The sequence below is a fragment of the Berghia stephanieae genome, chromosome 3, assembly GCF_034508935.2.
Source record: "Berghia stephanieae isolate SIO BIC M18660-M18661 chromosome 3, UCSD_Bste_1.3, whole genome shotgun sequence".
Lineage (NCBI taxonomy): Eukaryota > Metazoa > Mollusca > Gastropoda > Nudibranchia > Aeolidiidae > Berghia > Berghia stephanieae.
In genome coordinates this window covers 4103664-4118663 of record NC_088362.1, presented here as the reverse complement: position 1 = coordinate 4118663, position 15000 = coordinate 4103664, and the positions used below count along the sequence as shown (strand labels likewise).

At 37.9% G+C, this 15000-nt stretch overlaps 1 protein-coding gene across 3 annotated transcripts in view; it reads left to right on the top strand.

Moving 5' to 3' along the window:
• Nucleotides 1–15000, top strand: part of LOC144967052 (synaptotagmin-7-like) — a 684381-nt gene that overhangs the window by 605193 nt on the left and 64188 nt on the right. For all 3 annotated transcript variants that reach the window (XM_078903835.1, XM_078903834.1, XM_078903836.1), the window contains one exon: nt 4976–5360. In XM_078903835.1, coding sequence (XP_078759961.1) covers nt 4976–5360 — 385 coding nt within the window. The remainder of the gene's footprint in view (nt 1–4975; nt 5361–15000) is intronic.

Sequence of the window (15000 nt, the reverse complement as noted above, 5' to 3'; positions counted from 1 at the left end):
ATCCACTCATTGGCACCTGGGTCATTCCGACATGGTACCGTTTAGGGAGGATTGGTCACAAATGATAATTGAATGCAACAGTAGCCACATTGGAAGTCTGGAAGTCTGGAAGTCTGGGTCATACCGGAAATGGAATAGGCCAATAGACGTTAGTAACAAGTCACGTCTGTAGCTAGCCTGCCGTATCACTTTCATGACATAGGCATGTATCCAAGCTGCTCCAAATAATATTACAACACCAGGCATACCAAGGTGTCAAGACCACCTTTGCAAACTTATTATTGCGTAATCTGACCCGACCCCCCCCCCCCCCCCCCCCCCCCAATTGTATTTTGGACAAAAACATTTAGTTTATTGATTGATTGTGTGGCTTGAACATATGAATACAAACACGGAGATTTGATTGCCTTGCTTCTAGTGAACCATCATCAGTTCCATCTTAAGTTTTAAATTCCAAATGAGATATAATATGAGATATTCGTGTTTGTACTGTAAACAAATTTAAGGAATATTAACGCTCATTGAGTTGTTGAAGGAGGCGCTACACGGAAAATGAAGGTATTCTATAGATAGTATGCAGATGACATCACTCAGGCCTTTGTTATTGTTTTTGCCATCCGCGTTTGTGAGTTGTTCTCACTAAACTGTATTAACCAGACTATAAAAGTTCATGGTTACACAGAGTTTGTGTGTTGGTCCGTTATACTTCCGGATGGCAATGTTGTGAACTCCTTGGCCAAGCGCATTCTATCTATATTATTATCTGCACAAACGAAATAAAACTGTTCTTGAATCGACAAATCTCAAAACAAACATTACAGCAAAGACTTCAGAAATGTGACTCTTCGCCTCAAAACGGTATTAAGTCGGGATGGTTAAGATGTTGAAAATTGAATTTATAGCAAGAAATATCAGTCTTGTGTTGAGTTTGTATGTTTTATTGAGGAGAATGGATACCATATTTTAGGGTGCTAATGCCGACAATTTATATGTTTGACCAGTTTAACATTAAATTCGGCTTTTAAGCATCTGGTTAGTTCCGACATGATACCGTTTTGAGACGACGGGTCACAAATGAAAAGCACGCATAAAATCTAACGTCTCAACTTTCTGGGTTTTTTTAAAAAACTGAAATGAATTTTTTTTTCCATGAAAAGTTGTCACAAATCATTTTTGAAGAATAAAATGTGTAGATGACGTCACTCAGGTCTTTGTTATTGTTTTTTGCCATCCGCGTTTATGAGTAAAGCTCACTGAACTGTATTAACCTGACTATAAACGTTTACGGTTACACACAGTTTTGTGTGTTGGTCCGTTATACTTCCGGATGGCAATGTTATGAGCTTCTTAGCCAAGCGCATACTATCTATAAAATGCCTCCTTGATAAACAGAAAACTCGTTGCGTCAAATTTCACCTATCTGGACTCGATATGTTTTCATGAACTGGAGTTTTATAAATATCGTTCTTTATCATTATTCTTATCAATAGTGAACACATGTGTGATGTAAATAAAAACTGGTTCCAATCTCATAGGAAAAGTAAAACCATTCTTCCAAATGCTACTACTCATTTGTAATTGATCTTCTGGTTTCAGAGTGATGGCATCTTATTTTCTAGTCTAAATAATACATGCTGGTCGTCAACAAAGATCCTCCATCCTCGCTCTTTTACGTCCCGTCATCCTAAGAATATGCCTATACCTCCTGCTACTAAAATAGTTATACCACCTTATGGTTCAATAACATGTAACCTATTCATTATTAATGGACGGCTAGGTGGTCTAGTGGTATGACACTCGCTTTCGGGTCGGAAGGTCCTGGGTTCGAGCATCGCGCTCGGCGCATAGTTGAGTCCTTGGAAAAGGCTCTTTACTCACATTCTCTCACCGTACTCAGGTGTAAAATGAGTACCTGGCCGTTAACAGCGTTGTCTTTGTCCGAAAAATTGTAATATCGCCGAACAGGCGTTATGTCCCGTCCTACATGTTAAATGTTGCTGTTGACCAGGGACCCCTTGTAAAGCGCTTTGAGCACATTTATTGGATATTGCGCTATATAAAGCTCAATTATTTTTTTTAATCATCCGAAGGACTGGTTACATACACACTTCCAATTAGTTTGGAACCGGAAGAGTAAAATGTGTGATGTCACTGCTTCTCTGCCCTATTAATAAAAAGCGTTGCCGATCATTTGTTTTAAGCATAAGGCAACGGGTGTCGAAATCGATAAAGGCGTTCAATCGCCCAGTCTTTTTAACAGCATTACCCAATCATTACGCTGTGTTATTATTGCCATTCCGGTTTTCATTCGCCCATGATAATATTATCATTACATGACGTTCGTATTTCGGCTGCTACCTAAACACGTTACGTAAGGAATGGGGGGTGATGTGATCAATACTGTACTTTGGTTGGCAAAATATATATCGCTTTCTTTGGTTAATTTATACATTCTTATTATTCTCACTCAACACAATCACCCTTGTCTGTCTGGTGTTTTGCTAATTATGGTAATTCTTATTGATATGCACGAGGCTGGGTAGAATGGAATGTTTGCAATAGCTGAATGATAATGATTTAGAATTGATGTATGCGCCATTCTTTATTAGACATCATCACACCACATCCTATTATCTCTTCTTCTTCTTTCTTCTTCTTCTTCTTCTTCTTCTTCTTCTTCTTTCTTCTTCTTCTTCTTCTTCTTCTTCTTCTTCTTCTTCTTCTCTTCTTCTTCTTCTTCTTCTTCTTCTTCTTCTTCTTCTTCTTCTTCTTCTTCTTCTTCTTCTTCTTCTTCTTCTTCTTCTTCTTCTCTTCTTCTTCTTCTTCTTCTTCTTCTTCTTCTTCTTCTTCTTCTTCTTCTTCTTCTTCTTCTTCTTCTCTTCTTCTTCTTTCTTTCTTCTTCTTCTTCTTCTTCTTCTTCTTCTTCTTTCTTCTCTTCTTCTTCTTCTTCTTCTTCTTTCTTCTTCTTCTTCTTCTTCTTCTTCTTCTTCTTTCTTCTTCTTTTCTTCTTCTTCTTCTTCTTCTTCTTCTTCTTCTTCTTCTTCTTCTTCTTCTTCTTCTTCTTTTCTTCTTCTTCTTCTTCTTCTTCTTTTCTTCTTCTTCTTCTTCTTTTCTTCTTCTTCTTCTTCTTCTTCTTCTTCTTTTCTTCTTCTTCTTCTTCTTCTTCTTCTTCTTCTCTTCTTCTTCTTCTTCTTCTTCTTCTTCTTCTTCTTCTTCTTCTTCTTCTTCTTCTTCTTCTTCTTCTTCTTCTTCTTCTTCTTTTTATTTCCTTCCTTTACACCATTCTCATCAGTATCATTGCCACCATCATCATCATCATCATCATCATCATCATCATTAACGCACGAAGCAGCCGTCTCAGACAAACTAACTCAATATTCCAACTTTCGCGTTAAAGAATAAATCATAGCAATCTTTTACAAAATATTTTTGCCAAACGCTTCAACATCAATTCGTCTTTGAAATAAAATAATTAAAATCAATAAAAACTGTCTGATGACATTGAATGGGGGAGAGTAAGAAGAACAGGAAACGGAAGTCGTTCACTGCCCTTGATGACGAAAAAAGACGACAAAAACGATGAATGTCCATGATGATTCGTTTTATCTTGAGATCTTATCAACAACTTCCTTGTGATGAGTGAATAGAAATTACAAATAGCAAAATGATTTTTGATTCTTAATTTCCGGTTTATTATGTACACAACTTGTACTTATTTGCAGGTCTGACAACCTGAATTGTTATGGGGCCATTCATTCTTGTAATGGAGATACTCTCAAATCAACGCATATTATACTCCGTTACGACAATTTAAAATTCAGCCCATACTTGTGTCCGGTTATCAGACCTTCATATAATATGTGTATCTAGAGTTTACCAAATATAAAAATTGCAGTTTTGAAGTCTTAGCTGGAAGCATCCAAAATCGGTATCTGTGACTTAGAATCAGATAAATCATATGAGATAAAATTGCTAAATAATAATTGCCTATTTGGACAATAAAGATTATTATTATTATTATTATTATTATTATTATTATTATTATTATTATTATTATTATTATTATTATTATTATTATTATTATTATTATTATTATTATTATTATTATTATTATTTAAATAGCATTTATACAGCGCAAAACCACGAAGACGACGTGAAGATCCGGCAATGTTGAAGTAGGACATTTTTATAACACTGAACTTTAAAATATTTAAAATCTCCAGGAACCAAAAGACTCAATGCCCTGATGTTCATGTATGCAGATGGCTTTTGATCCCTTTTTTCTCTCAACTTCTTACAGATAAAAATCTGAAAATGTGTTAGATATCAAACAGTGACAGATAAATCAGTAGGAAAAATAACATACGAAAAATATAATCCCAAGAAATTAGCCTGTCTCAACTGAGGATCGAACCTCAGACCTGTTGATTGCCAGGTAATGGGATGTCCCAGTCAAGGCAATCTGATTTATCGGAATTTTTTTTTCTCGTAATTGTCTTTCTACTTCATCTGGCGCTGTTTCATGCTAACCTTTTTCAGATTTTTTATCTTACAGTAACGCCTGCTCCTGTGCGGCTATGTGGTCTAGTGGTATGACACTCGCTTTCGGATCGGAAGGTCCTGGGTTCGAGCCTCGCTCGGCGCATAGTTGAGTCCTTGGAAAAGACTCTTTACTCATATTCTCTCACCATACTCAGGTGCAAAATGAGTACCTGGCCGTTTACAGCGTTGTCTCTGTCCGAAAATAATTGCTACATCGCCTAACAGGCGTCATGTCCCGTCCTAAATGTTAAATGTCGCTGTTGGCCAGGGACCCCTTGTAAAGCACGTTGAGCACATTTAGTGGATATTGCGCTATATATAAAAAGCATAATATTTGTAACTTATTTATCTTCTTACAGAGCAAGAATAGTGCTATATGAAATCCCTATTTATTTATTTATTTTTCTCTTATTTCTTCTTCTTTTTAAAACAGGGTGCTAGCCTCAACTCGCAGAGCCGGTCGGCTTCGGAGGAGGACAGAGGAGATAACGAAAGTAGTGTATGGAAAAACGTCAAGTCCATCGCCTCCATGCTCATGGACGAGCCCGAGGCCGTGGAACAGGGGGCCCAGGGGCCCATCGTAGAGGGCGTAGACTACAAATTAGGCAGACTCCAACTGGGCCTTCTTTACGATTTTCAGACTTTGACCTTGACCTTACGGATTATCAAGGCTACTGACCTACCCGCCAAGGATGTCACGGGGACAAGCGATCCTTATGTAAAGATTCTGTTATTGCCGGATAAAAAACACAAGTTGTTGACAAAAGTGAAGAAGAAGAATCTTAACCCGCATTGGAATGAATGTTTCTTGTTTGAAGGTAAGATTGGTGATATTGTTGCAACTTCTCGTATATGCCCACCATCAGTTCTGCCGTACAGCGACAAAACACCGTATAATGGCAAAACCCGATTTTACAGGAGAGCCGAAAAACTGTTCAAATTTTACTTCAACTTTTTACAATAACTATGGGGAGAATTGAAGGAAATTTCGTATCAAGCGAAAGGTCTTTTTTTTATTCTATCACTTTTGATGTAGAAAATATAAACCTGGTCTATTCGAAAATCTGAATTTACTGTTATACGGGGTTTTGTCGCTGCATCGGAATCGGATGGAGTGGTGCAAACACCGTATCTCACATTATACGGGGTTTTGTCGTTGTCATCAGATAATTTCCCTACTCGCCAAACAAAGAGACTATCTTAAAATCGTTTCCTCTTCCTCTTACTCTCCCCTATTCAGGTCAGCGTGGCTCAGTAGTACGGTCTTTGCTTCCTACCCGAAAGGTACCGAGTTCCATCACCCTCCGCGCTGCGCTGTGTGGCCTTGAGCAAGTCACCTCGCCCTAGCTCACTTTGCGGCGCTGCTCTGCGGCTGACGCCTGGGTTATTCCATTCTTCCCTTGGAATAGACCCTAAAGACAAATTTCCCCTTGGGGATGAATAAAGGGAATTTTATTTTTTTAGATTTATTTTATTCTCCTTTCGCTTCTCACGTTTTCAAGAAATTGTCTATTCCAAGATTAGAATGACCTTGACCTCGACAGTTCACCAGTTCACTGTCATATTCTGGAGGAAAAAAAAAACATATATTTAAAATTTTGCCAGAAAACTCGTCCTTCAAATATCGATCGATTTTAATGATTTCTTTGCAAAACCTCTCAAACCTGAGACTTCAAGAATGAACTCCCATGATGATGATGGTCATTTAATTCGATCGACATTTATTGAAGGGCGAGTTTTCTGACTAAATGTTTAATACGTGTTTCCCCGAGTACGATATCATACTGGTTAACAGTACTGTCTGTCTTTGCCCGTGAATCACCTTTACTTAAATTAATGAGATATATCGACCAAGAGGCTTGAGGGTCCCTTCAGGACTCATCTGTATATGAATTAACGAAAAGCACATCATCCATCACAATTCCACCTCAGAGTTTTACAAAAAAACTTACTACTTAATGTGAGTAAAGAGCCTTCTCCAAGGACTCAAATATGCGCCGAGCGAGGCTCGAACCCAGGACCTTCCGATCCGAAATCGAGTGTCATACCACTAGACCACATAGTCAAAACAGTTTAGTCATTGCTGATATATTATATTATTTTATTTTATTAGAGATGTATAATATAATATAATGTGTTGTTTAGTATCTTTGTACTCTCGAATAGTGATCCTGTTCAATTTGCTACATGATCCATTAATGGCCTTAAATGGGAGCGTATAAATAATAAATGCCTACTTCTCAATATATCCATAGGGTCACTACAATCATTAAGAAATAAAACACTATAATTATATTTTTATCGTTAGCCTTTATCGGGAAGGTATAGTTTTCAAAGTTTTGTTCCGTTTAGATGAATCTGTTATCGGAATATTTTTTGAATAAAAAAGAGACTTAATGATATTGGGGAAATTGGATGTATTTAATATTATATCACAATTATTATTCATAGACGAGAATTTTCAACTTCTATCTGAATCGAAATGAACGTATCACAAGTGTAAATCACTGTTCTGTCATTATTCTGAATAGACACGCATTAAAATTTGGCCAAAAAACTCATCCCTCAAATATAAACCAACTAAGATGACCCTCATCTTGGCAAAAGCCCTAAAACCTGGGATTTTGTAGCATAACGTTCGACATAATACCGTTTTTGGAGGATTGGTCACCCTCGGTGTCTCAAACTGGTTTCAAGTCGAGTAAAATAAATGGTAGTGGTAGTGACGGTGGATAATAATGCTGATCATGATGATGATGATGGTGATGATGATGATGATGATGCTGATGATGATGATGATGATGATGATGATGATGATGATGATGATGATGATGATAATGGTGATGATGATGATGATGATGATGATGATGATGACGACGATGATAATGATGGGGAGGAGGGGGAGAGTTGCGTTAATTCAATTGTTTATTAAAAAGATATTAGATTGACCTGTCCACTTGTCTCACCTGTTTCATGGATGAATTCATAATTCCGACATGTATTCTGTGTTTACTTAATAAAGGCCAAGGGCCGAAACGTCGTTTGTTTTGTGTTGTTCATTCATGAGTCAGATTGACTCCCTTTATCTTTATCTCCATTTTATTGACTCATTTGGGCACCTCTATTTTTGAATTCATAATTCATTATAGAATACATGGTGATGATGACGACGACGATGATGATGATGATGGGGAAGAAGAAGAGGAGGAGGAGGAGAGTGACGTTAATTCCATTGTTTATTGAAAAGATATTAGATTGACCTGTCCACTTGTCTCACCTGATTCATGGATGAATTCATAATTCATTATAGAATCCATAATTAATTGTCGGACTAGTGTCAGATTTATGTCATTTATTAATTACTGGCCATTTCCCGAAAGGCTGTTTGTCACTTCAGCTAAAATCAGCCTCTGTCTCATAGTGTTACATTCAGAAAACAATATTATCCCAGCCACATCATTAACGAATTAAGGAAATTAGACTTATTCGCTTTTTGTCTCTTTCTTTATCGACAATTTTTAGTATGTTCCCTAAATGACATGTCAATACGGCAGATAATTTGATTTTATAAACTCATCTCTAACAGCATGATAACCTTTGTTTTGTTTGCAAACAAGTTCTACAATTCAACATTAAGTTCTGATAAATCAAACAAAGATCATCCCTTAAATTCTGTGATGTACAAAACAAATCTGGATTAGAAAAATATTAATTGTATCGTAACAAATGTGAAAAAATGTAGTTGGTGGGAAGAAGGTTAACTCACTCAATCCTAGAGATTTTTGCTGCTTTTCAAAATTGGAAAAATGTATTAAAAATGAGCATGTGCGTAGATAGTTTTATTCAACTACCATTCACATGTAAAAAATTTAAAACATTAGCTTTGATACTACGCCTATGATTTGTCTCAGAAAAATGTAATAAATAGGCATGGGGTAAAAGTAACCCCGGGTAAACTACGGATATAGTCGGTGTTAGGGATGAATGAGTTAAAGCGAGTGGAGCAGGCACTAATTACAATAAATGAAATGAGTAGACAATAAGTGCAGGTAGACAATAAAGAATAAAAACCATTGACCGACTGTTACAGCGCCCTACGCCTGGCCATGAGAGACGATATGTAATACGCTTCAACAGTCGTAACGTCACTTCCCTCGTAATGACGCATGGTAACTTAGTAACTGGCTCTAAACTATCGGAACAATGGCGGACGCCCTTATGAAATATTTCTCAGACGAGCATAAAAGCGTATCCAGAGGGAAAAAAACATTATAAATCTGATCATGTTTTGACTTTTGCACATTCTGATCACAAGACATATGAAGAATAAAAAGTAATCATTTTCTTTGTTTAGAACTATGAAAAACCGTAATCTGTTTCGCAAGAAAGTTCGGGAAGCAACGTCCTACGCTGGATCAGACATCAGACTATCGAATCCAATTGCTGTTATCCGCCACTCCAAACAACTTCGCAAAGTCCCAGGTTTGAGTGTTTTTGCCATGATAAAGGTCATTTAAATTATCGATGTTTGAAGGACGAGTTTTTTGGGCAAAATTTTTAAATACGTGTCTTTCCAGAGTACCGCAAATGACTGACTTAAAAGCGGTCAGAATATTGTTGTTAGAGGGCTTTTATTTTGTTATATATAGTATGCGCTTGGCTAAGAAGTTCACAACATTGCCATCCGGAAGTATAACGGACCAACACACTAAACTATGTGTAACAATAAACGTTTATAGTCTGGTTAATACAGTTTAATGAAAATTACTCATAAATGCAAAGATGGCAAAGAACAATAACAAAGACTTGAGTGACTATAGATAGAACGAAGTCGACGTCACTCGGGTCTTTGTTATTGTTTTTGCCATCCGCGTTTATGAGTAATTCTCACTAAACTGTATTAACCAGACTATAAACGTTCAAGGTTACACACAGTTTTGTGTGTTGGTCCGTTAGACTTCCGGATGGCAATGTTGTGAGCTACTTAGCCAAGCGCACACTATCTATAGGGAATGAATGATATTTTATGGTGACAGAATGACAGATTAATGGAAGGTAGAAAGACGTAAATGGCCAGTCTTAATCTGCGTGTACTTAATTAAAATCAGATTGCGAAATTCAGGACTAGGGTTCAACAGTCGTGACGTCACTTCCCCCATAATGACGCAAGTAACTTAGTAACTGGTTCTAAACTATCGGAACAATGGCGGAAGCCCTTATGAAATACTACTTCTCCGACGAGCATAAACGTGTATCCAGATGAGAAAAAAAAAACATCATAAATCTGATCTTGTTTTGACTTTAATACATTCTGATCACATGACATGTGTAAAAGTTCTAGCCAGCATGAAGAATAATAAGTACCGATTTTCTTTCTTTAGAACCAAGCTGCTGGTTGCTGGGCGGACGTGACATCAGACTATTGAATCCTATTCCTAAACTGTTGCGACATATAGATAGAATGCGCTTGGCCAAGGAGTTCACAACATTGCCATCCGGAAGTATAACGAACCAACACACAAACTCTGTGTAACCATGAACTTTTATAGTCTGGTTAATACAGTTTAGTGAGAACAACTCACAAACGCGGATGGCAAAAACAATAACAAAGGCCTGAGTGACGTCATCTGCATACTATCTATAAGCCTTTTAGCTATAATCCCATTTCAAAACCTTTTCCTTCTTGAAAGGTTTAAGGTTTAACTCACTCAACCCTAGACATTTTTGCTACTTTTGAAAATTTGAAAAAATGTATTTAAAAGAAGCGTAGATAGATAGTTTTATTCAACTACCATTAACATGCAAAAACTAAAAACATTAGCTTTGATACTACACCTATAATTTGTCTGATAAAAATGTAATAAATAGGTATGGGGTAAAAGTAACCCGGGTAAACTACGGATATAGTCGGTGTTAGGGTTGACTGAGTTAATGTCTGGATGAGCTCGTTTTTACTCCCATGGTGGGTGGGATGGTCCCTGTTGTTGTGTCTTCTATCGTAGCCCTCGTTAACTTTAATAGCCTGACACTAGAATCCTCTCGGACCTGTAGTTAGTTTGGCGTTATGTTTGTGCACCGTCTAGTGAGTTGTCATTAGTAGAGCTCAAGGAAACAAGTGATTCCATTGGTTGAACTATTGAATACAACTCACGATTTGTTTTCTTTTACGACCAAAGACTTGTCTATTGACGTCATTTTTTTGGTCAGTGTCAGGCTATAGATAGTTCGAAGTTGACGTCACTTGGGTCTTTGTTATTGTTTTTTGCCATCCGCGTTTATGCGTAATGCTACTGAATTGTATTAACCCGACTATAAACGTTCATGGATACACACAGTTTTGTGTGTTGGTCCGTTATATATGGCAATGTAATGAGCTCCTTAGCCAAGCGCATACTATCTATAGATAGTTCGAAGATGACGTCACTCAGGTCTTTGTTTTTGTTTTTTGCCATCCGCGTTTATGAGTAATGCTGACTGAACGGTATTAACCAGACTATAAACGTTGAAGATTACACACAGTTTTGTGTGTTGGTCCGTTATACTTCCGGACGGCAAGGTTGTGAGCTACTTAGCCAAGCGCATACTATCTATATATATATAATATATATATATATATATATATATATATATCTATATTATACGTTTTCCGGGTGGCTTTCTATCTTGATTTTTTATCTTGCGTCCTTGCTCTATCTGCCTATCTATCTACCTGTCCTCATATCTATCTATATGTCTTTCTGTCTGTCTGTCTGTCTGTCTGTCTGTCTGTCTGTCTATCTATCTATTTGTCTATCTCCACACCATCACAAACACACACACACACACACACACACACTCACACACACACTCATAGGAGGGAGGGTTAATGGCCCATTGGGAGTACCATCTGAAATAGCACTGATTCCACGCATTGTCACGCACACACACACACACACACACACACACACTCACACACTCACACACAGACACACACACACATTCTTTCAAATTACCCTCTATCTGTCCATCTGTAGCCAATTCATTTCATTTATTTTGTCTTTTGAGGCTTTTTTTATCATCACATCCATCTCACACATTAATAATATCTCGGCATCTGAGTAGCACACGGGTTATCGATTGCTCCTTGCATGAAAAGGAAATGACATAAAAAAATATTTAAAAAATAAAAAATAGAAATACCCCGGCCTATAGATAGAATGCGCTTGGCCAAGGAGTTCACAACATTGCCATCCGGAAGTATAACTGACTAACACACAAACTCTGTGTAACCATGAACTTTTATAGTCTGGTTAATACAGTTTAGTGAGAACAACTCACAAACGCGGATGGCAAAAACAATAACAAAGGCCTGAGTGACGTCAGCTTCGAACTATCTATAGATAGTATGCAGATGACGTCAATCAGGCCTTTGTTATTGTTTTTGCCATCCGCGTTTGTGAGTTGTTCTCACTAAACTGTATCAACCTGACTATAAACGTTCATGGTTACACAGAGTTTGTGTGTTGGTCCGTTATACTTCCGGATGGCAATGTTGTGAACTCCTTGGCCTCGCGCATTCTATCTATATGAAAATCCATATTTGTGTCAATAGGATTCAATAGTCGTACCGTCACTTCCTTCCTAATGACGTATGGTAACTTAGTAACACTGGCTCTAAACTATCGGAACAATGGCGGACGCCGTATGAAATATTTCTCCGGCGAGCTTAAAAGCGTATCCAGAGGAAAAAAACCCAATCAATTTGATCATGTTTTGACTTTTACACATTCTGATCACAAGGCATATGAAAAGGGAATGAAAAGTTCTCGCCAGCATGAAGAATAAAAAGTAAAGATTTTCTTTATTTGAACCAAGATGGCCGCCGTTGCCAGGCGCGTGACATCAGACTACTGAATCCAATTACTATAATTGGTCAAGACAGACTGAACTACACCAGCACACATTGGGTTTTGGTAAAGATTACTGGTGTGTAATGATTTCTACATTACACGATCGTGATTCTCAGGCCAATATCGACACTATAGATAGTATGCGCTTGGCTAAGAAGCTCATAACATTGCCATCCGGAAGTATAACGGACCAACACACAAAACTGTGTGTATCCATGGACGTTAATAGTCAGGTTAATACAGTTTAGTGAGTATTACTCATAAACGCGGATGGCAAAAAAACAATAACAAAGACCTGAGTGACGTCAACTAAGAACTATAGTTGTTATTTTTAAATACTAAAAGGATCGATTAGTTTTGTTTTTTGGGGGGTTTACGGGCTTTCGACACATTTAGGCCACTTCAACGCCAGAGAAAAAGGTTGTTTTTTCTACGCCATTGCCTTTTACAGCCCTGTGATACTTAGTTAGGCCATTCACTGGCATCAGCCATCAAAGAAGCAGTAGCTCCTCCACCGGAGACGATATTGGTCCCGTCTGAAAATCCACATTTTTGTCAATTACTCTAATAGGCCAAGACAGACTGAATTGACACCAGTACACATTGGGCTTTGGTAAAGATTACTGGTGTGTAATGATTGATCTCCGTTACACGGTAAAGATTACTGGTGTGTAATGATTGATCTCCGTTACACGGTAAAGATTACTGGTGTGTAATGATTGATCTCCGTTACACGGTAAAGATTACTGGTGTGTAATGATTGATCTCCGTTACACGGTAAAGATTACTGGTGTGTAATGATTGATCTCCGTTACACGGTAAAGATTACTGGTGTGTAATGATTGATCTCCGTTACACGCTCGTAATTTAAATGTCAGCATCGATTTTATAGACAGACAGACGTTTTCAAAAAGAGCAAAAGTTTGTTTTTGTTTTGTCATCTATTGGTGTTTTGTGCGGCTATGTGGTCTAGTGGTATGACACTCGCTTTCGGATCGGAAGTTCCTAGTTAAGTCCTTGGAAAAGGCTCTTTACTCACATTCTCTCACCGTACTCAGGTGTAAATTGAGTACCTGGCCGTTAACAGCGTTGTCTTTGTCCGAAAAATTGTAATATCGCCTAAGAGTCCTACATGTTAAATGTTGCTGTTGACGAGGGACCCCTTGTAAAGCGCTTTGAGCACATTTAGTGGATATTGCGCTATATAAAAGCTCAATTATTATTTTCGGCGACGATGTTGTCTTATAGCATGACACTCGCCTTCAGATCGGAAGGTTCGAATCCCGCTCTAGGCGGCGGCACATAGATGAGTAGATGACTTCGCGAAGTCCCAGATTTGAGACTTTTTGCCAAGATGAGGGGCATTTAAATTCATCGATATTTGAAGGACGAGTTTTCTGGCCAAATTTTTTAAATACGTGTTATTCCAGTGTACAACAGTTTACTGGTTAAACTCAATAGGCTTCAACAGTCGTGACGTCACTTCCCTGGTATTGCTTAGTGGACAGGACAGTCGTAAAATACAACTCGATTTCACTCGGGATCGATCGCTTTGCGTGTGAAGCGAGTGCTCTACCAACTGAGCTATCGGAACCCCCCCCCCCCCCGCCCCACCCTTATTTAATTTGTAATTACAACTATAAAAGTTCGGTCAAGGTTGCGTGTTATATTATTTAGATCATGAACAAAAATTTGACATTTATACTCATTATTTATTTTATAATCGCTCTTGGATTATCCAGACATAATCCTTTTATAACCCGTTGGGCCAAAAACTCCGCATCTCCCATCTGATTTATAGACTGGGTGGGGTTCCTGGCCTCCCATAGTGGGCAGGGAGGTACATTCTGTGTCCTATATCCCCCTATGTCTGTTTTTCAACATGTCTTTGTCTTGGAATGAGATTACTTGGTTTTGTCCTGGCCCTGGCCGGATACCCTGGCTAAGAGGGAAACAGTCACATGTATAGTTAGTTTTGGGAGATGATATTTTTTACCTTGTAACTCATCTCTCTGTTATGCACTGTATTATGTTTTTTATGTATTAGACATCTATATATGATTTGTGAACATTTGAGTGTATTCCTCTTAGTTGGGACCTGTGCTTGTGTCTGGATGAGACTTTTAGGTGATCTCAAACTAATTACACTGATAGTGTGCTCTTGGAATCTACAATTGTTGCCTATTTGAACCAATTCTCCTTTGTCTTACCTTTTCTGTTGTCCTTTAATTATCATTCTAGAACTTTTTACTATCCCATTTTCTTCCTTCTTACTGGCGCTGATATGACCTTAATATTTTGCAAGCGCTGTAAAACCCTTAAAAATAAAATAAATAAATAAGATTTATAGAGATAGGTGGCTTGTGCAACAGCATTGCTAGTACTTGTAGGCTAGACTCTAGATCTACATCATTTCGGGTATCGCAAAAACATCATAAAAATGTTGGTTACTAACTACATAAAATAAATAAGTCCTTTCGTCGAGTCGAAGGAAGGCACGGGGTGGGGTGGGGGGTGGGGGGGTGGCCATTATGTTATGCATGAGTAGACAAAAACCCTACTCAGATTG